The sequence below is a fragment of the Lampris incognitus genome, chromosome 14 (genome assembly GCF_029633865.1).
Source record: "Lampris incognitus isolate fLamInc1 chromosome 14, fLamInc1.hap2, whole genome shotgun sequence".
NCBI lineage: Eukaryota > Metazoa > Chordata > Actinopteri > Lampriformes > Lampridae > Lampris > Lampris incognitus.
The window spans coordinates 50,814,543-50,840,318 of record NC_079224.1 but is presented as its reverse complement, the minus strand read 5'-3'; the positions used below and the strand labels follow the sequence as shown (position 1 = coordinate 50,840,318).

The 25,776-nt window shown below is 49.6% G+C and overlaps 1 protein-coding gene across 1 annotated transcript in view; it reads left to right on the top strand.

The window, feature by feature from the left end:
* si:dkey-181m9.8 (E3 ubiquitin-protein ligase RNF31) overlaps window positions 1-25,776 on the top strand; it is an 81,388-nt gene that overhangs the window by 29,848 nt on the left and 25,764 nt on the right. The window contains exons 13-16 of the mRNA XM_056293956.1: window positions 9,725-9,843; window positions 10,105-10,218; window positions 22,802-22,868; window positions 22,988-23,090. Of these exons, the coding sequence (XP_056149931.1) occupies window positions 9,725-9,843; window positions 10,105-10,218; window positions 22,802-22,868; window positions 22,988-23,090 (403 nt within the window). The remainder of the gene's footprint in view (window positions 1-9,724; window positions 9,844-10,104; window positions 10,219-22,801; window positions 22,869-22,987; window positions 23,091-25,776) is intronic.

Sequence of the window (25,776 nt, the reverse complement as noted above, 5' to 3'; positions counted from 1 at the left end):
GCTCTCTCCCTGTCCAGTGGCCCCAGCCCCGTGCTCTCTCCCCCCGGATCTCACTGGTGTACCTTCTGTCTATCATGATTTACCTCTCATGTTTAGCAAAGACAGTGCACTTTCACTTCCCCCTCAGCGTCCCTATGATTGCGCCATAGACCTCCTTCCTGGGGCTGCCCTTCCCACCGGGCGATTGTATAACCTCTCGGTCCGCAAGAAGGAGTCTATGCGCAATTATATTACAGAGTCCCTGGCCTCAGCAATCATAAGGCCCTCGTCGTCCCCGGTTGCAGCGGGCTTCTTTTTTGTGGTGAAGAAGGATGACAGCCTGAGGCCTTGTATTGATTATCATCTGTTAAATGACATCACTGTTAAAAATAAGTATCCACTTCCCCTTACGAGTTCCACTTTCGAGCCACTCACTCACGCCACGGTGTTCACTAAATTAGACCTACGCAGTGCGTACCATTTGGTGCATATTCGAGAGGGTGACGAATGGAAGACGGCCTTCAACACCCACTTAGGGCAATTCGAGTACCTCGTCATGCCCTTTGGCCCCACCAATGCCTCGGCCGTCTTCCAAGCGCTGGTCAACGACGTGTTGCGGGACATGCTAAACACGTTTGTGGTGGTGTACCTGGACAACATCCTCATGTTCTCCAAGACGGAGGAGGAACACAACCAGCACGTCTGCCTGGTCCTCCAATGGCTGCTGGAGAACAAGCTGTTCGTGAAGGCCGAGAAGTGCGTGTTCAACTCCGCCTCCATGGAATTTCTTGGCCACATTGTGGTGAAGGGGCACATCCACACTGACCCCAGGAAAATCCGAGCAGTGGAGGAGTGGGCGCGGCCTACCGACAGGGCACAACTCAAGCACTTCCTCGGGTTTACCAATTTTTATCGGCGCTTCATCAGGGGGTTCAGCTAAGTGGCCGCCCCCCTCACTGCACGAACCTCCACCCTCCGCCCCTTCTCTTGGACCCCGGAGGCAGAGGCCGCTTTCTCGGCCTTGAAGGGACTGTTTATGACAGCTCCGGTGCTCTCTCACCTTGACCCGTGCAAGCAGTTCATCGTGGAGGTGGACGCGTCAGACACGAGCGTCGGAGCCATCTTCTCCCAGCAGTCGGAGGAGGACCAGAGAGTCTACCCGTGCGCCTTCCTCTCCTGGCATTTCAGCCCAGCAGAGAGGAATTATGACATCGGCAACAGGGAGTTGCTGGTGGCCCATGCCGCCCTGGAGGAGTGGAGACACTGGTTGGAGGAAGTGAAGCAGCCGTTCGTTGTGTGGTCAGACCACAAGAATCTGACCTACATGCGAACAGTGAAGAGGCTTAACCACCGGCAAGCACGCTGAGCTCTCTTTTTCAGCTGGTTCGACTTCACCCTCGCCTACCGCCCAGGTTCCGAGAACGTCAGGGCAGAAGCCCTCTCCCACCTGTTTCCAGAGGGGTCCCCTGATGCACTGGACACCCCTAATGCCATCCTTCCCCCAGCCCGGGTGGTGGGTGCCATCACCTGGGTTATCAAATCGGTGGGGAGAAGAGATCAGCGCGCCCAGCCTGACCCAGGCAATGGACCCCGGAAACGCCTATTTGTGCCGTCCACTGTCCAGTCCCAGGTGTTGGAGCTGGGGCACTCCAGCCGGTTTGCCTGTCATCCCGGCGTCCACCAGACGGTGGACCTGATCCGCAGACGCTTCTGGTGGTCCACTGTGAAGGCGGACACAAAGGAGTTCGTGGCCACTTGCCCCACCTGTGCCCGCAGTAAGGCTACCCACTGCCCACTGGCAGGTCTCCTGCGCCCCCTCCCTGTCCCCGGTCGACCTTGGTCACACATTGTCTTGGACTTTGACTGGCCTCCCCGTGTCCCAAGGTAATGATACTATCTTGACCATTGTTTACTGGTTCTCTAAGGCTGTCCATTTTGTCGCCCTTCCCAAGCTCCCCTCTGCAGCTGAGACAGCGGACCTCCTCGTCTCCCATGTTATCCGTCTCCATGGGATCCCTCAGGACTCAGGACATAGTCTCCGACCGTGGTCCCCAGTTCACTTCTAAAGTGTGGCAGGCCTTCTGTAAGGGGATTGGGACCACGGTCAGTCTGTCCTCCGGATACCATCCCCAGACCAATGGGCAGGCGGAGCGGGCCAACCAAGCCCTGGAGGCGGCCTTGCGTTGCGTCACCACCAGCAACCCCGCCTCCTGGAGCAAGCATCTACCCTGGGTGGAGTATTCCCTGAACACCATGGAGAGTTGTGCTACCGGTTTGTCCCCCTTTGAGTGCTCTGTCGGTTACCAACCCCCTCTGTTTCCCTGTCAGGAGTTGGAGGTGGCGGTCCCATCCACCAGGGCCCATCTCCGCCGCTGCATCTGAAAGACTGCTCGCTATGTTGTGGGCCACAGAGCGGTCCCGGCGCAGCGCCAACCAGTGGAAGGTGCCAGTCCCGGCCTATTGTCCTGGCCAGAGGGTGTGGCTACTGGCCCGGGACCTCCCCCTCCCGACACTCTGCCGGAAGCTGACCCCTCGCTACATTGGTCCCTACACCATTGACCACATCATCAACCCCTCCGCGGTACGTCTCCTCCTCCCTGCCTCACTTAAGATCCATCCTGTGTTTCATGTCTCTCACCTCAAACCGGTAGCCTCCAGCCCCTTGTCTCCCCCTGTCCAAGCTCCTCTGCTTCCCAGGGTCCTCCAAGGTGGCGATTTGGTCTTGAACGTCAACCAGCTGCTCGCTATTCGCCGCCAGGGCCGGGGTTACCAATAACCGGTGGACTGGGTTGGTTACAGGCCTGAGGATCGCAGCTGGGTGCCCCGATCCTACCTGGCCGACCCCGCACTCCTGAAGGAGTTCTATCAGGCCCACCCCAACGCCATCAGACGGTCGTCCAGTGTCTTCCGTGGGAGGGGGGGGGTCTTGTTGTGGTTACATGGCCCCGAGCTGCCTCGCCGGCACATTCAAGCCACTCCCCCAGCTCGGACGTGCCGGAAACATCCGAGCGCTCGGTTTGCGCTCTGAGGAGACGAGCGCTGCGCTGCACCAGGTGTTTGCCATCATCTATCAGGCACACCTGCAGCAATCAGGCAGCCCTCTACAAGAAGCCTCCCAGAACGCCTCTCTGTGCTTTGACGTACTGAACCCTGTGGTAAAGCTCTGACAAGCCTATTCCAGTGATTTTCCTGCTTACCCTTTTCTCGTGCCTATTCCCACGCTGTTGTTTTGTTCCTCAGTATCTAACTCCTGTGTTCCTGTTTTTTGTTTTTTTTTGTTTTTTTTCCCTCAAGACCCTCCCTCTGCGACTTCCACGGATCTCCGCATCTCCCTCGCTCCTCGTCCCCAGCGACCTTCACGTTTTCCCCGGACCTCTCCAGCGATCTTCCTCCGCGTCTCTCCCTGGACCCCTCCCTTCGGACTTGAATTCCTGGATCTCGGACCCGGACTTCCATGGACAACCCCTTGCTCTACGGATTCGGACTTTGGTAGTCAGGCGCACCCACATCGTCACAACAACCCCCCACCTGAAATTCCCCTGTTATCATCCCTGTGGCAGTGTTGTGTATTTTCTGCATTAAAATTGCCTTCAGGTTTTCTCGGTGCTCTGTGTCTGTCTGTCCTTTGGGTTTCGCTACACTGGCCTCTGGTCTTCATTCGTGATATGCAACACCTAGTGTGTAAATAAAACAGGTATTAGCTTGTTAATAGGTCCTAGTGTGTAAGTAAAGGCAAGACAATTTTATTTGTACAGCACATTTCATACACTAGGGCAATTCAAAATGCTTTACCGAGTGACAAAATTACAAAGGTAAAAGGTACACAATTTTTACAATTAAAAATCTTAAAAAGTGCAAAAGTACTGACAAAAAATACAAAGGATAAAAGACTTCAAAGTAAACCAGTTAAGCTAAAGGCTATTTGGCTAAAAAGTTGTTTCAGGGCATGGTAAGCAGTACAAAATAGGAACGTTTTTAACTTTGATTTAAAAGTGGTCAGGGTCAGAGGTTGTCTGATATCATCTGGGAGGTTATTCCAGGTCTGTGTAGCATGATAATAAAACGCTGCCTCACCATGTTTTGTTCTGACTCTTGGGACAGCCAATAGGCCATCCCCAGGGAACCTAAGGGTCCTAGAAGGTTCATATGACACAAACATGTTAGAGATATATTTGGGCCCAGAGCCATAAAGTGATTTATAGACCAACAGCAATACTTTGAAATCAATTCTCTGAGTTACTGGTAACAGTGCAAGGATTTTAGGACTGGTGTAATGTGATCATATTTCCTAGTCTTTGTTAGGACCCTAGCAGCGGCATTCTGAATAGGTTGGAGTTGCTGAATAGCTTTTTAACAGACCGTTGCAATAATCTCATCTACTGGAAATAAAGGCGTGGGTAAGTCGTTCTAGATTTGGACATTATGTCTCTGACTCTAGCAATATTTTTTAGGTGGTAGTAGGCTGACGAGGTTACCAATTTGATGTGGCTATTAAAATTTAAATCTGAGTCCAGGATAACGCCAAGATTTCTTGCTGACTCTTAGTTATGAGAGACAGGGACTCAAGATGAGAGCCGACATTCTGTCGTTCTTTCTGTACTCCAAAGACAATTATCTCGGTCTTGTTCCTATTTAGTTGGAGAACATTTTGACGCATCCAGTCAGTGATTTGTTCAATGCAGCGGCACAGAGATTCAATAGGTCCATAGTCACCTGGTGTCAGTGATATATAAATTTGCATGTCATCTGCATAATTATGGTAGGATACTTTATTGTTTTGTAGAATTTGGCCTAAAGGAAGCATATACAGATTGAACAAAAGAGGACCTAAAATGGACCCCTTTGGAACCCCGCAAGACATAGCCATCTGCTCGGACACAGTTTCCAGTGGAAACGAAATACTTTCTGTCATAAAGATATGACTTGAAACATTTAAGGACAGTCCCAGAGAGTCCCCACCCAATTTTCTAATCGTTGTAATAGGACTGTATGGTCCACAGTGTCAAAAGTGGCACTAAGATTCAACAGTACTAAAACAGAGACTTTGCCAGAGTCATTGTTCAGGCGGATGTCATTTAGTACCTTTATGAGTGCAGTCTTATTGCTATGATGGGGCCGAAATCCTGACTGGAAGATATCAAAGCAATCGTTCAATGTTAAAAAGTTACTAAGTTGTTGGTAAACATCCAAAGGAGTTGAATCAAGTGCAACTGGACTTGGTATATATCCGTGAAGACGTTTCGCCTCTCATCCAAGAGGCTTCCTCAGTTCGTGCCTTTCTGACTAGACCAAGCTAGTCTGACTGGCTGCTGATGAGACTCAGAATTTATCCTCTAGGAGTCGTTGTCAGACCTATAGATGTCAATGGCTCTTTGTGTCCCGATGTTTAGCAACGCCCATCGCTAACAGAGCCATAGATATGAGTGGCTCTTTTGTGTACCAATGTTTGGCCGCGCCCGTCGTTATCGGAGCTATTGATTCGCATTTGTTTAGCAGCGACGGTTGTTGGGGGTGTTAGTTTCGACTTCATTGTTCAGTGGTCATGAGAGTGGTTGGAGCCGTTAGTGACCGACTGTTGTTCTTGGAGGCTAGGCTTCTTGAGTCTCCTGGGTAGAGATGAAAGGACGGCATTGTAAGTGGGAGATAGGTGGTGTCGCAGACCTCCTCCTCTGTTGAGGGATGGTTTTTCCAGTTTCGCATAGATGGCTTCCTTCACCCCTCTTTCAAATCATCTATCTTCTCTGTCCAAAATGTGTACGTTGCTGTCCTCGAAGGATTGTGTCTTCTCCTTTAGGTGTAGATAGACTGCTGAGTCTTGTCCTGAGGAGTTTGGCCTTCTGTGTTGGGCCATCCGTTTGTGTAGTGGTTGTTTGGTTTCTCCTATGTATAGGTCAGTGCAATCCTCATTGCATTGTACAGCATACACCAGATTGCTTTTCCGGGTGTGTGGTACACGGTCTTTGGGATGAACCAGTCTTTGTCGGAGTGTGTTGCTGGGTTTGAAGTATACCGGGATGCAGTGTTTGTTGAAAATTCTCCTGAGTTTCTCGGAGACCCCAGAAACATATGGGATGACTGTGCTAGTCCTTCTGTTCCTTTTCTCCTCGTCGCTCACCTGGTTGGTCTTTTTGGAACGTGTTTCAGTTTTCACAAAGGTCCAACTGGGGTAGCCGCAGGTTTTTAAAGCTCCCCTCAGGTGTTTGTGTTCTTTCCGTTGGGCCTGAGTGCTGCAGGGCACATTGTCAGCTCTGTGTTGCAGAGTTCTGATGACGCCCAGTTTGTGTTCCAGAGGGTGGTGTGAGTCGAAAAGTAGATATTGGTCTGTGTATGTAGGTTTCCTGTAAACCCCAATGTGGAGGCTCCTGTCTTCCCCAATGTGGACGTCACAGTCCAAGAAGGGCAAACTGTTGTTCTTTACGTCTTCCCTTGTGAACTTAATGTTCTTGTCCACTGAGTTGATATGTTTGGTAAACGCTTGCACCTCTTGTGTTTGGATTTTGACCCATGTGTCGTCCACATATCTGAACCAGTGGCTCGGAGGTGTTCCTCTGAAGGAGTTCAGGGCCCTGTGTTCTACCTCTTCCATATATAAGTTGGCCACAATGGGCGATACTGGTGAGCCCATTGCACAGCCGTGTTTCTGTCTGTAAAACTGGCCCCTGAATTGGAAATATGTAGTGTTCAGGCAAAGGTCCAGTAGTTGGCAAATCTGGTCTGGGCTGAGGTTGGTCCTATTGTGGAGGGTGTCGTCCCGTAGCAAACGTTGCCTCACAGTTTCCAAAGCCTCCATGGTTGGGATGCAGGTGAATAACGAGGTTACGTCGTAGGATACCATGATTTCATTAGTTTCCAGTTTTACGGCTTGGACCTTGTCCACGAAGTCAATGGAGTTTTGGATATGGTGAGGTGTTTCGCCCACTAAAGGGGTCAAGATGTTGGCTATATGTTTGGCAATGTTGTACGTGACCGAGTTTATGCTGCTGACGATGGGCCTGAGGGGGGTTCCATCTTTATGGATCTTAGGGAGTCCATATATGCATGGAATGTTATCTTGTGGGTAGAGACGGTGGTATTGTATCCGATCAATGGTTCCTCCTTTCTGTAGTTTATGTAGGTGCTCTATTATTCTCCTCTTGTAACCCCTAGTTGGATCGCGTCTCAGAGGCTCATAGGTGTCGGTGTCGCTGAGTAATGACGTGATCTTGGCGTGGTAGTCTGTTGTGTTGAGGATAACCGTGCATCTCCCCTTATCTGCTGGAAGGATAGTGATGTTTTCTGTTGCTGTTAGCATCCATCATTCTTGTGCTGTCTGTCCAGTGTCTTAGAAGACACTAGTGGGGTGAAGGCTGAGCTGGACAAGGTGGTTGAGCTCATGGGGTTGAGGAAGAGGGGGCTGTGAATGAGAACATTCACAGACTTGTTGGTAAACAACTTTTTCAATAACTTTACCTAAGTTTGATATAGGTCGATAGTTATTCAATACAGTAGCATCAAGACTGTTCTTCTTTAGGAGAGGCCTAATGACTGCAGTTTTCAAAGCCTTTGGGAAAATGCCAGATTGTAGAGAGTTATTGACTACAAGTATTCGTTTCTTTGCCAGGCTGCTCAAAACTGTTTTAAGGAAGCTAGTGGGTAAAACATCAAGACAGCAGGTAGATGAATTAAGATTTGATATAATTTCTTCGAGTGTTTTCTCGTCAATGGGAATAAATTCAGTCATACCTACTAAATTGGTGCTGGAAGACTGCAGTAGTGATGCTTTTTTTGTTTGTCATTGAGGAGTTAATAGAAAGTCGGATGTCTTGTATCTTGTCAGTAAAAAAGGATGCAAACTCGCTATACTTGCTTGTAGAAACTATTTTGGTGGCCTGTATATGACTATATATAGAATACATGGAAAGCATTTCATTTCCATTTTAAATTACATATTCAAAAGAAGAGAACTATCCAAATGACAGCTTCTTACAAAGGAACCTATCTCTAAAGAAGGCACAAACACCCCTTCCTTTTTTGTTCTGTCATGCTTCAAACTCAAATATGAAATTTGTTGGGGTGGATTAAATAAGGATAGCATTCCCATTCTTGTTGTCCAACCAAATCTCTTGTTAACATAAAATCAAGCTTGTACGAAGTTATAAAATCACTGACTAGAAGTGACTTGTTATACAGGGACCTAATATTAAATTGGGCTAGTTTTAGGTTTGTTGAAACAGGGTCTAAGATACTTAGCTTACAGGGAATGTGAATCAAATTTGTAGGATTGAAAGATTTTACTGTAACCCACTTACCTGATCTTAGTCTTGAGACTGTAACTATAGTATTTGGGAAGGATGTTCTCTCCCAGGGCCTCAGCATGCTATAAGGAGATTTTTGAGTAACAGTTCTGGAACAGCAGAGGCCCAGGGTGTCCTAGTTGCTCCTGACGCTATTAGCATCCATCATTCTTGTGCTGTCTGTCCAGTGTCTTAGAAGACACTAGTGTGGGTGAAGGCTGAGCTGGACAAGGTGGTTGTGCTCGGGGGGTTGAGGAAGAGGGGGCTGTGTACTGGGGAGGGCATTGGGGGACGTGGGGGGGCAGGTGTGCCGGGGAGGCATTGGTGGGCGAGGTATAGGTGATGGCAACACCCGTGATCTGCCCATGCTGAGAGTGAGTGGGATCAATTTGATCCCAGACTTCACCAAGTCTTCCAACTGGCTTGTAAACCATGCTGGAGAGTCAGAAAGGAGTGGGGATGAAGTTGAAGGCCGAGGGGGGAGTGTGGAAGGGGGCAGGTCCACAGAGAGGCCAGGTGGAGCTGGGTTACTATTGTCACCTTGGAGCTGGCAATCTTTTTGCGGAGAGGCCCTTCGCTGGCGGAGAGTAGGGTCCACAGAGAGGGTAGGTAGAGCAGGGTCACTGTTGTCACCCTGGAGCTGGCACTCTTTCTGCAGTGGAGGCCTTCGAGTAGGGCAGGAAGTTGCTTGGTGCCACAGACAGTGCAGAAAATTGTCTGTCAGCCGCCTGAGTCCACATCCATTTAGATGGGGACCCTTTCCTTTGAAGAGGTCACTGCACTCCCAAAAAAAGTTGAAAATATCAATGAAACCAGGTATTAGATTTTTAGTAGGACCTAGTGTGTAAATAAACCGGGTATTAGCTTGTTAATATGTGTACATAAACCAGGTATTAGCTTGTTAATAGGTCCTAGTGTGTAAATAAACCAGGTATTAACTTGTAAATAGGACCTAGTGTGTAAATGAACCAGGTATTACCTTGTTAATAGGTCCTAGTGTGTACATAAACCAGGTATTAGCTTGTTAATAGGGCCTAGTGTGTAAATAAACCAGGTATTAGCTTGTTAATAGGACCTAGTGTGTAAATAAACCAGGTATTACCTTGTTAATAGGTCCTAGTGTGTACATAAACCAGGTATTAGCTTGTTAATAGGACCTAGTGTGTAAATAAACCAGATATTAGCTTGTTAATAGGTCCTAGTGTGTAAATAAACCAGGTATTACCTTGTTAATAGGTCCTAGTGTGTACATAAACCAGGTATTAGCTTGTTAATAGGACCTAGTGTGTAAATAAACCAGGTATTAGCTTGTTAATAGGTCCTAGTGTGTAAATAAAACTGGTGTTAACATGTTGATAAGTGGGTATTACCATGTTATTGTAAAAGCTGGTTGGTGGGATAGGTATTTATATGTTTCGGTAATGAGTCAGCCGCGCATCACTAAGCCCAGATCACATCTCTTCCTGTCTCAGAGTGCCCAAACTGCCAGTTCATCTTCTACCTTTCTAAAGGAGGCTGCCTTCACTTCAGCTGCACCCAGTGTCAGCACGAGTTCTGTGGAGGCTGCAGAAAACCTTTCAAACTGGGCTCTGTGAGTCTAACTGCTGATGCGTCCATGTTCTAGATACCAACGGGGCAAGGTGGTCTTCTTCAGTAAAATATTGTCTTGTTGGAAAGAATGTTCCTCTGACCGTTTCGTGGTTTCTAAAAGTGTTGGTTTGAAGCTAGTAACCTTTGACAATCAGCTTGCCTCTTGAAAGTACATGGTTACTTACCACATAGTTTAGACTTTGAATCCTGGTTCTGTTTTAGATGAAATGTGTGTCATTGACATGTGGTTTTACACCTTCAGGCATGTGGCTTTTCTGTGGAGTGCAGAGATAAAGGGCTGCATGCCCACCACCCCAGGGACTGTCTTTACCACCTGAGGGACTGGAGTGTGTCGCGGCTCCACCAACTCCTACAGGTAACTTTCTCTGGCTGTTTCACTTCATGAACCTTCACAGATGTACTAGTAATTCTCTTTTTACTTCTGGTTCCACCCTAAGTTTGTCTACCCTAGTGCTGGGGGGAAAATAAAACCATCTCCATATTAACAACTGTATATTACAAATACTCCAGATTGTTTACTAAACTACCTCTGTGTATTGAAACTACCCTAGACTTTAGACTAATCCTCTGTGTATTAAAACGTATTTCTTCTTCTTCTTCTACTATTACTATTACTATTACTACTGCTATTGGGTGCTACCGTTAGGGGTCGCTAGAGTGGATCATCCGTTTCCATCTCTTTCTGTCCTCTACATTGTCCTCTGTCACACCAGGCATCTGCATGTCCTGTCTGACCACATCCATAAAACTCCTCTTTGGCCTTCCTCTTTTCTTCTTCCCAAGCAGCTCCATATTCAGCATCCTTCCTTCTCTCCATCATATCAGCCAGCTCTCTCCCTTTACTAGTCATACTGCTAACATTCAAAGTTCCAACTCTCACCTCCACACGCCTACCCTTCCTCCTCTCCCGCTGCCTCTGGACATGCCTTCCCCCTATCCGTAGCAAAAACTGTCCCAGACTGTAGAATAAACCAACTCTGTGTATTATAACTACCCCAGACTGTTTAATAGAGTCCTTGTGAAAATGGCGCCGTGGACGGTCACTTTGTGCTCTTGTACTTTTTTTTCTTTTTCCCCTTTTTTCTCCCAGTTGTACTTGGCCAGTTACCCCACTCTTCTGAGCCATCTTGGTCGCTGCTCCACCCCCTCTGCTGATCCAGGGAGGGCTGCAGACTACCATATGCCTCCTCCGATACATGTGAAGTTGCCAGCCGCTTCTTTTCAGCTGACAGTGAGGAGTTTCACTAGGGGGACGTAGCACATGGGAGGATGACACTATTCCCCCCAGTTCTCCCTAACCCCTGAACAGGCGCCCCAACTGACCAGAGGAGGCACTAGTGCAGCGACTAGGACACATACCCACATCCGGCTTCCCACCTGCAGACACGACCAATTAGGTCTATAGGGACGCCCGACAAAGTCGGAGGTAACACAGGGAATCGAACCGATGATCCCCATGTTAGTAGGCAACGTAAAAGACCACCACGCTCCCTGGACGCCCCTCTTGTACTTTTTCTGCTTTTGTTTTTTAATTTGTTTAATTTCCAGCGCCCACTCACTGATCACATACAACAGGGAAGAACTTTTAAGTCTCCAACTGTCCACTGGACAAACTGAACAGACTTTTTTACTGACTTTAATTGAACATTTTAATGAAAGTCTTGCTGAGATCTTGCTCGGTACAGCCCTGTGCAGACTTCGACGAAGACGCGGAAGGGGGAAGCAAGCCGGAGCACTAATTAAACTGCGACAGCAGGGATTTAGAACCGCCCTCCTATCAATCCACCTGGCAAATATCCACTCTCTGGCCAACAAGATGGACGAACTGCTACTCATAAACGGAAAAAAATTCGGATTTTTACAGATCTGCTGCGCTGTGTCTCACTGAAATCTGGCTTAGTGAGCATATCACGGACAGTACACTTCATCTGCCGCAGTTCCAGCTCCTTTGAGCGGACCACAATACAGAGCTATCGGACAAAACAGGGTGGCGGCATATTCTTCTGCATAAACAAAGGTTGGTGTGCAGATGTCACAATGTTGAAGAAATCATGCAGCCCTCACTTAGACACCTTTTTCATTGACTGTAAGCCATTATGTTCACCGCAGGAATTTTCATAATTTATTCTGGTCGGTGTCTATATCCCACCCCAGTTAAAACACCTGGCTGATCAAATTACATGGAGCACAAATATCCAGACTCCCTACTCATTATCTTTGGGGATTTTAACAGAGCAAACCTCAGCCACGAACTGCCAAAATACAGACAGCATGTTAAATGTCCCACCAGGGACAAAAACATTCTGGATCATTGCTGAACGATGTTAAAAGACACCTATCGCTCTGTCCCCCGTGCAGCCCTGGGCCTCTCTGATCACTGTCTGATTCATCTGATTCAAACCTACAGGAAGAAACTAAAGCCGGCAAAGCCTGTGGTTAAAACTGTGAGGAAATGGACCAATGATTCAAAACTGGAGCTCCAGGCCTGCCTCGACTGCACTGACTGAAGTGTTTATGAGGCTGCATCTACAGACCTGGATGAACTTACTGACACTGTGACATCTTACTTCAGCTTTTGTGAGGACATGTGTGTGCCCACCAAAACCTTCTCTACCTTTAACAGTAATAAGCCCCGATTCTCATCAAAACTCAGGGAGCTTCGTCAGGCCAAAGAGGAAGCCTACAGGCGTGGAGATAGGATCCAGTATAACCAAGCCAGAAATACACTCACAAAGGAGATCATAGTGGCAAAAACTTGCTACTCTGAAAAGTTGAAAAACGTGTTTTCTGCTAATGACCCTTTATCACTCTGGAGAGGTTTGAAAGCCATTACCAACTACAGGAGACCATCCCCCCACACTGCAGGGAACCATCAACTGGCTGATGACCTAAATGGGCTTTACTGCAAAAAACAAACTTTCACACCCCCTCAGCCTCTCTGGCCACAACACACAGCCAACTGCACTCCCTGCCAGCCCCTCACCCCTCCCCACCGAACCCCCACCACCACTCAGGATCTGTGTGGAGACATTCGCCAGCTCTTCCAGAGACAGAAGACCAGGAAGGCACCGGGCCCGGATGGCGTGTCACCCTCCTGTCTTAAAAGTCTGTGCTGACCAGCTGGCCCCCATTTTCACGCTGCTCTTCAACAGATCACTGGAGATGTGTGACCCTCCTGCTTCAAGAGCTCCATTATCATCCTGGTCGCCAAGAAACCCTGTATCACAGGTTAAATTACTACAGGCCCATTGGCCTTAACGTCTGTGGTCATGAAATCCTTCGAGAGACTGGTATTGGCCCACCTGAAGGAAATCACAGGCCCCCTGCTCGACCCCCAGCAGTTTGCCTACTGAGCAAACAGGTCAGTGGAGGATGCAGTCAACATGGGATTGCACTACATCTTCCAACACCTCAACTCCCCAGGGACACACGCAAGGGTCCTGTTTGTGGACTTCAGCTCAATGTTCAACACCATTGTCCCAGATAACCTCCACTCCAAACTCACCCAGCTCTCTGTACCAGCTCCCATCTGCCAGTGGATTAAAAACTTCCTGACAGACAGGAGGCAGCTGGTGAGGCTGGGGAATTCACATCCAGCACCCGGACAATCAGCACTGGAGCCCTCCAGGGATGTGTGCTCTCCACTTAAACTCCTGAAGTTTGTGGACGACACAACCATCACTGGCCTTATCCGGGATGGTGACGAGTCTGCATATACTAGATGGGAGGTTGATTAGTTGGCTCCTCTGGTGCGGCCGTAACAACCTAGAGCTGAACACACTCAAAACAGTGGAGATCACAGTGGACTTCAGGAGGAGTCCCCTAACACTGCCCCCACCCCCCTCATCATACTCAACAGCACGGTGTCTATGGTGAAAACTTACAGATATCTGGGTTACAAAATCTCCCAGGACCTAAGGTGTGCATCCAACAAAGACACAATCATCAAAAAGGCCAGCAGCGGGTGTACTTTCTCCGTTAGCTCAAGAAATTCAACCTGCCTCAGGAACTGTTGGTTCAGTTCAACGCTGCAATAATCCAGTCTGTCCTCTGTACATGATCACTGTCTGGTTTGGTTCAGCCACCAAACAGGACAGGGACAGACTACAACGGACAGTTAGATCCGTAGAGAAAATCATTGTTGCCAACCTGCCCTCCATTCAGGGCTTATACACCTCCAGACTCAGGAAATGGGCAGGCAACATCACTGCAAACCCATCACACCCTGGTCACAACCTGTTCCAACTCCTCCCCTCTGGTAGGCGCTACAGAGCACTGTACCCCAAAACGACCAGATATAAAAATAGTTTATTTCCACAGGCTGTCATTCAAATGAACGCTTAACACTGTCAGTAAATCCAGCCATGTTGTCTATACTGTACTGTACATGTTGTATATACTGTACTGTACATTGTATGTATACTGGTACACTCTGTCATGTCCAGCTACCTCAGACATGTATGTAAGTAACCTGCTAACATGTATTTCAGCATCTCTGATATATTCTCTGCACCATTGCACCTTATCACCTCTTATTTCAGCCGTATAAGTCAATCCTTGTGTATATATGTGAAGATTGTTGTGTTGTAGTGTTGTTATTCTATGTTAAGTACACTGAGAGAGCAACGGAACCAGAGTCACATTCCATGTAGTGTAAACCTACATGGCCAATAAACACGATTCTGATTCTGATACCCCTGAGAAAAGCCCACTGAGGCAAAGTTCTAATTTGTGATAATGGGCTATACAAATAAAACTGACTTAAATTGACTTGACCCCTATGTATTAAAACTACCTCAGACTTGTCTTGATGCATGCGCAGCAATCCAGGTAGGGAAATCACAGAAAGGTGAATCAGTTCTTCTGGACACACCATTTACTGGGAGAAACATTTCATCACTCATTTAAGTAGCCTCTTCAGTCTCAACTGACTGCAGGTGCCCCCACCCTTCTAAACAGCATAGTTGAATAACAACCAAAGCAACGACCAGTTTCATATACAAATTGCCATGACCATTAACTGGAGTTTCAATGGCCATGTGTAGTATTCACAGAGGATTGGAGAATAGCTGCAATCACAGCACTGTAAGATGGTGACAGATGTACTCTCAGGAAAGTTGAAAATCAGGCAGCAAAAGAAGTTTGGCCTACTTGCTGAATGCCAGAGACATCGGCAGACAACGGACAGCGCCCTCAATGGCAGACAGAGACGGAAGCCAGACACACAGCCGGTGATGTGGACAAGTGGGTGAAGAATCTGTCTAACAGACAACTCACCTTGCTGAGAAGGACATCCTTGCTAAAGAGTTGAATTTTGCTGTCACACTGCATCAAATCCTGCCAGTGGAACTGATCACAGCCATAGAATCGGCGATCCGTAACAATATCACGGAGCTGGAAGCAGAACTGGGGGCAAAGGACAATAACATAATCATCCTTACAGCGGACAAAGGCAGATACACTCTTTTATTAACCCAGACAGACTATCATGAGAAAGTTATGCCGTAACTTAGTGACATGAATACTTATCAGCCCCTGAAACGAGATCCAGGCAGTGGTCACAAGAAAAAGGTGATAGATTGTCTTAAACTGGTAGAACGGGACAATGCTTTTGACAGAATTGTGTACCACAGATTATACCCAGGGGTAGCTATACTTAGTCTGTATGGGTTACCTAAGATGCATAAACAGGATGTGCCATTACAGCCTATTGTTTGTATAATTAACTCAGTGACATGTAACATCTCTAAGTTTCTGGCATCTGTTCTTAAGCCGTTGGTAGGCGGTAATGAACATCACATTCACAACACTGTGGATGTTGTGGATAAGGTGAGGGACATCATTATGGAGAGGGATGAAACAATGGTCTCTTATGATGTTAAGTCTCTCTTCACGCGTGTTCCTGTTGATGAAGCAGTGGAGGAAGTAGTCTGTATGAAATTACAGGACGACCCCACCCTTAGCAATAGGACCACCCTTAACACTGACAAGTGTGTGTGCTCCTGAAGCTCTGTCTTCATTCCACGTACTTCACATACAGGGGGCAGTAGCAGAGGCATGGGTGTGCTATGGGTTTCCCAACTTGTCTATGGAGGAAGTGGCAAAGAGGCTGTGATGTCCTATCCAGGGACACCTCCTAGCCATTGGTTTATATTTGTGGACAACACCTGGGTTAAAATTAAATCTCAGGACGTACCACATTTCACCGACCACATTAACTCTGTGGACACCACATCAAGTTCACCAGGGAGGATGTTCCTCCCTGGTGAGGAGGATGGTGAGGAGGAGGATACGTCAAAGCCAGAAAAACGTCCGAACAGTGCACCAGCCAATCGAAAAGAGGACAAGGACAACAGCTGTCTAAGTGTAAACCCGTGGTGATTTCGTATGTGGCGTGAGTGTCAGAACAGTTGAGATGTGTATTTTCCAAACACAGCGTCTCAGTTGCTTTCAAACCCCAAAACACACTGCACCAGAAGTTGGTCCACCCCAAGGATTGGGTGCCCCGGCACAAACAGAGCAATAGAGTGTAGCTGTTAAGTACCAGGAGGATTGCTGTGACTTGTACATTGGGGAAACTAAACGGACGCTGGCCAAGAGGATGGCACAACACAGGAGAGCTAACACATCGGGCCAGGACTCCACAGTCCACAGCATCTACAGGCCAGTGGCCACTCTTTCAAGGATGAGGATGTGCACATCCTTGATAGAGAGGAACGCTGGTTTGAACGGGGAATCAAAGAGGCCATCTATGTGACGAGGGAACGACCATCCCTGAACCGGGGGGGGGGGGGTCTAAGGGCCCTGACACGTCGGCCAATGTCGGGCTGTTGGTGAGCATCTGTGACCTGTTTTTGTGGTGTGTCCCGCACCGTCAGCACTAGTCGGATCCCTATCAGCAGCCTGTCGGCCGATTAAGCATGTTGAATTGGCAGAGCCCGTCAGTGAGAGAGATCGTTTTGTTGAATCAATCGCATTTGGGTCGCAGATGCTAATAGTCTGTTTGTTTGTGTTTAGCTCCAGCAAAGATTCTGCGTCACATTGATCAGTGCATCATTTCGTGCTGCATTTCTATTTGTTGGTTGGTAGACGTAGGTCATAGCGGCTGTCACATTGTGAGATGGTCATCCTACATTTCTGACACTGTCAGACTTTTGTCCCAGGTTATCGTCGGTCACGAGATGACACGATCACTGGCCAGAGGACCAGCAGCCAAGAGGTGACATTTTCCTATCGGCCTGCAATCAGCCAGTATGAGTGGCACCTGCGCACTGGTTGGCCTGTGATTAAGTGCACCTGTGCTGGGGACTATTTGACTGGGTGCTTTGCAGAGATTCCGAGTCAGGTCTTGGAAAAGCTTCACGTTGGTCTGCGGAAGCCTGTGTCTCCTGAAACCCTCATCTGCCTCCTCTGTGTGAGAGAGTGTTTTGCTGAGTTTTTGTATTTTATGTTTATTCAAGTTAGCTTTATTGCCTGACCTGTTTGGCAGTGGTTTTTGTCATTGTATATGTTTTTTGAAGCCCAGTAAAGTGACTTCATACTTTACGAATTGTCTCTCTCTCTTCTCTGCAATTGGGTCCAAACACACGGCGTTACAGCAAGACTCGACCAGACATGGACCCAGCAGAGTTAGAGCAGTTGCGCGTCACTGTTACCGCCCAAGGTGCAGCTCTGGGCGAAGAGCACACCGAGCTGCAGTCGCTGAAGGCAAGCGTCCACTCCATCTCCAGTTTTGCTGAAGAGATCCGCCCCATACTTCAGCAGCAGACAGCGGATCACTCCCAGCTGCAGCAGGTCCAGGCTCAGCAGCAGCAGATGATGGCTGCCATCACCAGCCTCACCACCGCTCTCCAGCCTGCCCAGACAGCACCACCAGTGTCAGCAATGCCCAACCCGACTGCCTCTACTGACCAGCCTTCAACTCTATCCCGACTCCCAGAACCGAACTTGCCCCCCCCCAGAGAAGTATTCTGGGAACCCCGAGACCTGCCGCCAGTTCCCGGTCCAATGTGAGCTAGCCATTGGGGCGCAGCCCTCCAAGTTTGTAAACGAGACGGCTAAGGTCTCGTTTATTATACAGCTCCTGTCTGGCCCTCCCCTGGCACGGGCCACTGCTTTGTGGGAGCAGCATGCACCCACCTGCCAGTCCTACTGAACCTTCATGGAGGAGCTGCACCGAGTTTTTGACCACCCTGTGATGGGGCAGGAGGCAGCCAAGCAACTATACGCCCTGCGACAGGGAGGGGAGACAGTAGCAGACTACACTGTCAAGATCCGCACGCTGGCAGTAGAGAGCGGATGGAACACTGCCTCCCTCCTCACCATTTATCAGCATGGACTGTTGGAGGACATTAAAGATGAGCTGGCCGCCAGGGAGCAGCAGGATGACCTGGAGGAGCTCATTAAACTCACCATCCAAGTGGACAATCGCATCCGGGAGCGGCGGAGGAAGAAGAGGGTTTGGGGCGCTCATGTCAGCTCGGTGCCTATGCCACTCAGCCCACTGTTCGCTTTCCAGTGCCTGCAGCCGCCTCCCCTCAGGTGAGAGTAGAGGAGCCCATGCAGATCAGCAGGGCCAGTCTGTCAAGGGCGGAGCGCGTCCGCTGGCAGAGGGAAGGCTGCTGTTTGTACTGTGGAGAGGCTGGCCACTTCGTCGCCCACTGTCCCAAGGCTCCAGCAAAAGACAAGTCCTGTCAGTAGCTGGGGAGATTCTGACGGGTCGAGTCTCCATACCTCCTTCTCCCTAGCCCCGTATTTTGTTATCCGCCACTGTTTCCTTGGGCTCTCAGGCACATCAGCTCAGTGCCTTTGTCGACTCCTGCGGCGCCGGGAACCTGCTAGACATTGCCCGGGCCCAGGAGTGGGGCGTCCCTACCCGACACTTGGAGGAGGCCATTAACGTGACAGCCCTCAATGGCCACACTCTGGGGTCCGGAAAGTTCCGGCTTTGCACCATTCCTGTGACATTGGTCCTGGAGGGGAGTCACCGGGAGGAGATCTCCCTCCACCTCGTCGACTCACCCGCCTATCCTCTGCTGCTAGGGTATCCTTGACTGGCCTTACACAACCCACAGCTGGATTGGACCGCAGGTCGGCTGGAGGGATGGGGCCCTCTCTGCCAGTTTTCCTGCCTCAAGGATCCTCAGGAGACACCCCGGCACGCAGTGGAGGCCAATGTTCCCCCTGAGTATGCTGACCTCCGGGAGGTGTTCAGTAAAAAGCGGACGACCATCCTTCCTCCGCGCCGCTCCTATGACTGCGCTATTGAGCTCTGTGCTGGCACCAGCCCTCCTCGGGGACAACTGTACTCCCTCGTAGCTCCAGAGGCTGCTGCCATGGAGCAGTATATTAAGGAGGCCTTGGAGATAGGATTTATCCGGCCATCGACTTCCCCAGCAGCTGCTGGATTCTTCTTCATGGGGAAGAAGGATGGCACACTCTGCCCCTGCATAGATTGCCGGCCCCTGAATGCCATTACCATCAAGAATCAGTACCCTCTCCCTCTGCTGGCCACCGCTTTTGAACACCTCTTAGGGGCCACCATCTTCACCAAAATCAACCTGCGCAGTACCTACAATCTAATCCGGATCTGAGAGGGGGATGAGTAGAAGGCGGTGTTCATCACTCCGACGGGCCACTACGAGTATCTGGTGATGCCCTTTGGCTTGGCGAATGCCCCAGCTGTCTTCCAGGTGCTCATGAACAATATCCTGCGGGACATGCTGGACAGGTTCGTGTATGTATATCTTGATGATATTCTTGTGTTTTCCCAGACCCGTCAGGAGCATGTCTGCAGGGTCCTGAAGAGGCTGCTGCAGCACCACCTGTTCGTCAAACCGGAGAAGTGTGAATTCCACACCACCACAGTCTCCTTGCTGGGCTCCATCCTTTCCCCATCCAGCATGTCAATGGATCCAGAGAAGGTGCGAGCTGTGTCGGAGTGGCCCCAGCCCAAGTCGGTGAGGCAGGTCAAGCAATTCATGGGCTTTGTCAACTTCTATCGCAGGTTTATCCGGGACTTCAGCACCATCGCGGCCCCGATAAACGACACCACCAAGAAGAGCTCCTCCCCATTCCGCTGGACCCCCCAGGTGAACCGGGCCTTCGCCCGGCTCAAACAGTGCTTCACACCTAGCCCCGTCACCATCCATGCTAACCCAGTGCTGCCCTTCATTGTGGAGGTGGATGCGTCAGAGGTGGGCATCAGGACCGTCGTCAGGCCGTGTGCCTTTTTCTCCCGGAGTCTCAACCCCACAGAGAGAAATTATGATGTTGGGGACCGGGAGTTGCTGATAGTAGTGGAGGCTCTGAAACAATGGTGGCACTGGTTGGAGGGCTCGAGGCATCCATTTGTGGTTTGGACCGACCACAAAAACCTGTCCTACAGCCGCAATGACAAATGGCTGAACTCCCGGCAAGCAAGGTGGGCTCTTTTCTTCAACCGGTTTGACTTTGTATTGTCTTACCTCCTGGGCAGTAAAAACACCAAAGCCGATGCACTCGCCAGTTTGATGCTACAGCTCGGAGGAGTGCAGAGCCCAAGCCCATCCTGCATCATCGCACCGGTCCTGTGGGGGGTAGAGACCGAGGTGGTGGCTGCACAATGGACTGATCCAGGGCCTGGGGGCGGCCCACAGGACTGTCTGTATGTGCCCCCTGCAGTGCGGCCACAGGTCTTGGAATGGGAGCATTCGTTTCGTCTTGTGGGCCATCCAAGGGAGAGGAGGATCCAACTGGTGAGGGATCATGGTCCTCAGTTCTACCCCGTTTTTGGAAGGCCTTCTGCTCCCTCCGCGGGGCCACTGCCAGCCTCTCTTCAGGCTTCCACCCTCAGTCCATTGGGCAGATGGAGAGGGTGAACCAGGATCTGAAGACCATGCTGCGCTGTCTGACTGCTTCCAACCTGTCCTCCTGGAGCTCACAACAGCTGTGGGCAGAGCATGCACACAACACCTTGCAGTCCTCCTCAACCGGCATGTCGCCATTCGAGTGCATGATGGGGTACCAGCCGCCACTGTTCCTGGACCAGGAGGCTGAAGTGGGGGTTCCAGCGGCAGCTGGCTTTGTGAGGCAGTGTGCGTGGACCTAGAGGAGGGCCCGAGCTGCGCTGTTACATGCCAGGTCAAGGTACACTCAGCAGGTCAACCGACGGCGGCGGCCAGCGGTTTCTTTCCAGTGGTTGTCGTCCAGGGACCTCCCACTGCGGGTGGAGAATCAGAAGCTGGCTCCGCACTTCGTGGGTCCATTCGCTGTGGTAGCACAGATCAGTCCGGTTTCCTACCGGTTGCAATTGCCTACTTCCATGCAGGTCCATCCAGTGTTCCATGTGTCTTTCCTGAAGCCTGTCTCCACCAGCCCCCTGTCTCCTCCAGTCCCACCCCCGCCTCCCCCTCACCTGATCAACGGGCTGTCTGCCCACACAGTTCGGAGGATTCTGAGCTCCCGCTGGGTGCGTCGTAGCATCCAGTGTTTGGTGGACTGGGAGGGCTATGGGCCAGAGGAACGGTGCTGGGTTCCGGCCTGGGAGGGGGGTACTGACACGATCACTAGCCAGAGGATCGGCAGCCAAGAGGTGACATTTTCCTATCGGCCTAAAATCAGCCATTATGAGTGGCACCTGTGCATTGGTTGGCCTGTGATTAAGTGCACCTGTGCTGGGGACTATTTGGCTGGGTGCTTTGCAGAGATTCCGAGTCAAGTCTTGGAAAAGCTTCACGTTGGTCTGCGGAAGCCCGTGTCTCCTGAAACCTCATCTGCCTCCTCTGTGTGAGAGAGTGTTTTGCTGAGTTTTTGTATTTCATGTTTATTCGAGTTGGCTTTATTGCCTGACCTGTTTGGCAGTGGTTTTTTGTCATTGTGTGTTTTTGCTAGAGCCCAGTAAAGTGATTTCGTACTTTACAAATTGTCTCTGCCTCTTCTCTGCAATTGGGTCCAAACACACTGCGTTACACAAGACCGTAATAACGGCCGTCTTTGAAGCTGTCTCTCAGTGCCACATAGAACCACCATTTTGGAGCCACGACCAAAGATCTTGCCTCGTTTAGTCATCTTTCGTCTGAGACGGCCCAAATCGCACAGTCTGCAGGAGGCCTATTTGACTTGCCATTTCTGTTGCTGCCCCTGCTTTACTCACCTGTTCCCCATTCCCTGATTGGCCAGCCTGTTTCTGCCCTGCCCTGCTCACCTGTTATCAGGGTTCATACCCCTGGTAAAATCTATAGACTACATTGTCCTTAATAACTCTGACTGTGTGGACATTGAAGTAGCTTTCAGGTGTGCTGCGCCAAGGTAAATTGCGCCCCCCTCCAGAAACTGTTAGCACCAGCCGCCACTGATACATACTATACATATAATGTACATAATGCTATATATACAATGCATACTATACATATATACTATTTGTAAGATACATACTATACATACATACTATACATATATATACTATACATGCATACAATACATATATATACGGTACATACATACTATGTATATATACTATACATACATACTATAATATACATATATGCTATACATATATACCATGCATACATATATCCATACATACTATGCATATATACTATAATACTATACATATATACGATGCATACATGCTATACATAAATAATATACATACTGTTCATATATACTATACATATATACTATATATACTATACATATAACTAAAAATACAATACACATGTACCATACATATGTATATACTATACATATATACTATACATTTCACATGACATAAATAGAGAACAGGGAGACAATACATTAGCACAATAGTTTAGAGGTTTAGTTAGTTTACAAGAGTCTTTGCTGGCAGCGTTTATACTCATCAGTGATGTGTTGGTTGAAACAGAGTATTGTATGTAATAAAATAAAAATCAAATCAGCTGAAAATTATATCAACTAAAATGGACATTCTTTTTCAGCAATACAAAGTATCTCCCATGTGGCTTAGTAGAGCCAATGGCAGCTGCCCGGATGCTAATGCAGAAGGTAATTCTGACTTCTGAGTATCAGCTGATGGTTCAGTTCGTTACTCAGTAGATACTTCAGTAACCATTTGGACAAGTATTTGGCAGATAGTTCATGTAGTAATGTTGTTTTTGCTGCAGCTCTTCCGGGGGTTTGCTCGGTTCTGGAATTGCGTGATGTGAGCCGCCGGCGGGAGGAGCCGTGTGGTCGACCCGCTCTGCCACAACACAGAGGATACTGCCAGTAAGACCAGTGGAGCGGGTACTAGTGACACCAACCCAGACTGGTACCAGTTCAGTCATGTCTTTTATTCCAATAAAATCGGTGCAGGGTCGGCCAAGTCCGGTCTTCTCTACAATCTAAATGTCATAACAGGACTCATATTCAGCTGGAGTCTTGGTGCAGCTCAGGTAAGAGCTCAGTTTTTCAGCAGGAATCCAGGTTTGTTAAAGTGTTTGGTAATGTAGATATGACATTCACATCATCTGCTGCCTAAAATGCACTTCGCACCAATTTGAAATGGCAGGTCCGCCATTATGCATGGACACATTATGTCCATTATGAGTGGCCACATTAGCAGCTATCAGATAAATGTATTTGAAAAACGTGGAAACTCCCACATTACAGCAGACATATTCCCACAGAGACATGTTCCCACAGAGATCCCACAGTGTTGCCCTAATGAAGACCTGGCTTTGCGCCACCTTTGTGTTTGTTACACAGCCAAACAAAGGTGGCATAACGCCACCCCGGTGTGTGATATTTTATACAGCATGCCGGCGCTCCAGAAGCAGACAAAGTGTGATGTGTAACAGCAGTGTGACATGTAACACAACAGCGTGACGTGTAACACAGCAGCGCGACGTGTAACCCAGCAGCGTGACGTGTAACCCAGCAGCGCGACGTGTAACCCAGCAGCGCGACGTGTAACCCAGCAGCGTGACGTGTAACCCAGCAGCGCGACGTGTAACACAGCAGCGTGACGTGTAACCCAGCAGCGCGACGTGTAACCCAGCAGCGTGACGTGTAACCCAGCAGCGCGACGTGTAACACAGCAGCGTGACGTGTAACACAACAGGGTGACGTGTAACCCAGCAGCGTGACGTGTAACCCAGCAGCGTGACGTGTAACACAACAGGGTGACGTGTAACACAGCAGAGTGACGTATAACACAACAGGGTGACGTGTAACACAGCAGCATGACGTGTAACACAGCAGCGTGATGTGTAACAGCAGCGTGACGAGTAACAGCGTGATTTTTACACAACAGCGTGATGTGTAACAGAGCATCCTGACGTGTAACACAACAGTGTGACGTGTCAACAGTGTGACGTGTAACACAACAGTGTCGGCTGGCCCGTCCTGCCAGCTGTCCCTTTTACACAGATGTCGATTCGGCTTTGTGACTACTGTCGCGGGACTGGGTTTAGATGTTCTTATATTAAGTAGTTGGAGGCTGGGAATTATGGTGCGACAACACAGTCTCTGGCGTTAATTAGCCGGGCTAGGCTACGGGTTTAGCAACCCACCTTGCACTGCTCCTGCAGTCTGCAGACGATGACGGACGCTGGCTAGCCTGGCTGGGATGGTCTCACTCTGCAGACACTCGCGCTGTCACTGGCTGCACACTCTGATCTCTCTCTGGGGGCTGGTAATCACTCTTACTGGTTCTATTATGGTCGTCGCTGGTTAGTCACTGTCTAGCGTCAGCTCAGTCGAGGTGTAGGAGTCAGGAATGTTACGTCTGATCGCTAACACGTTATGCTAAGCTAACACTGTGTGACAGTCTGTAAACCACTATAACAACTAACCCACGCTGTGCTGTGCAATGGATAACAATAGGCAGCACGCACGCATTCCTAAGTCTCTTCTCATTGGCTAACAGGGTCTCGCGTTACTTTAGTCAGACTGTCTGTCTGTCACTATCTATCAGGGAGCTGTCCCGCAACACTACCCCCCCTTTAGATTGTTGAGTCCCTTCAACATAAAGATAAAATAACTCTGGGAACTAGAGTCGGAATTACACCCGGGACAAAACACCCGGCACACAACTAGGCCCGGAACTAAGGGCGTCAAAATAAACTGGTTGGGTGGTCACTATTAAAGTAGGACTCCTGTGACTAGCATAGTAACCCCCTAAGTCAACTAGTCACGTCCGTCAAGATCAGTCTCGAACAGAGTCCCGGAGCCAGGCAGGCGGCCGGACTGTTCTGCCCTGTCTAGTGGTGGGGAGGGGCAGGGGCTCAGCAACGTCTGCTTCGGCTCCCTCTGGGTCAGGGGCGGAAGACTGCCCGCCTGGAACACGGGCTGCGGCCTCTCGGCGTCGAGTAGTGGTCGGCTCCCCTGGAGAACTGCTGGCAGCCAAGGGCGGAGACAAGGAGGGAGACACCTGGGCGCTCGTGGGGCTTTCGTGGGGCTTTCGTGGGGCTTTCATGGGGCTTTCGTGGGGCTTCCGTGGGGGGGCCCGATGTGTCATCTTCCTCATCGGGGAACACGTCTTCCAGACGTAGGTCGAGGTCGTCATCGCTCTCGAACCCCTGATCCTCCGCCAGTCCACCGATATCCTCCTGTCGCTCGATCTCTTTGTCGTCCGCTGCCTCTGTTTCCGGATCCTCGAGGTCTTCTCCTGGTGTACTCGGCAGGTTCTCTCCTGACGCCGGAATCTGCAGCAGTGCGTGCCGCCTCCGCTGAATCCAGATGGGTACTTCCTCGGCGAGGTAGGGCAACAGTCGGTCATGGTGGAGGACTCTCTCCTTCCTGCCCTCTTGGACACGGTACAGGACGTTTCCCATCTTCTCTGTTATGAGTGCCGGGCCTCTCCACCGTGGCTTCAACTTTGGCGATTGGCCCTTCTTTCGCGCGTCGTCCCTGACATACACCAGATCTCCGGGGTGGAATGTGCGTTGACGGGCCCGCAGATCGTGGTCTT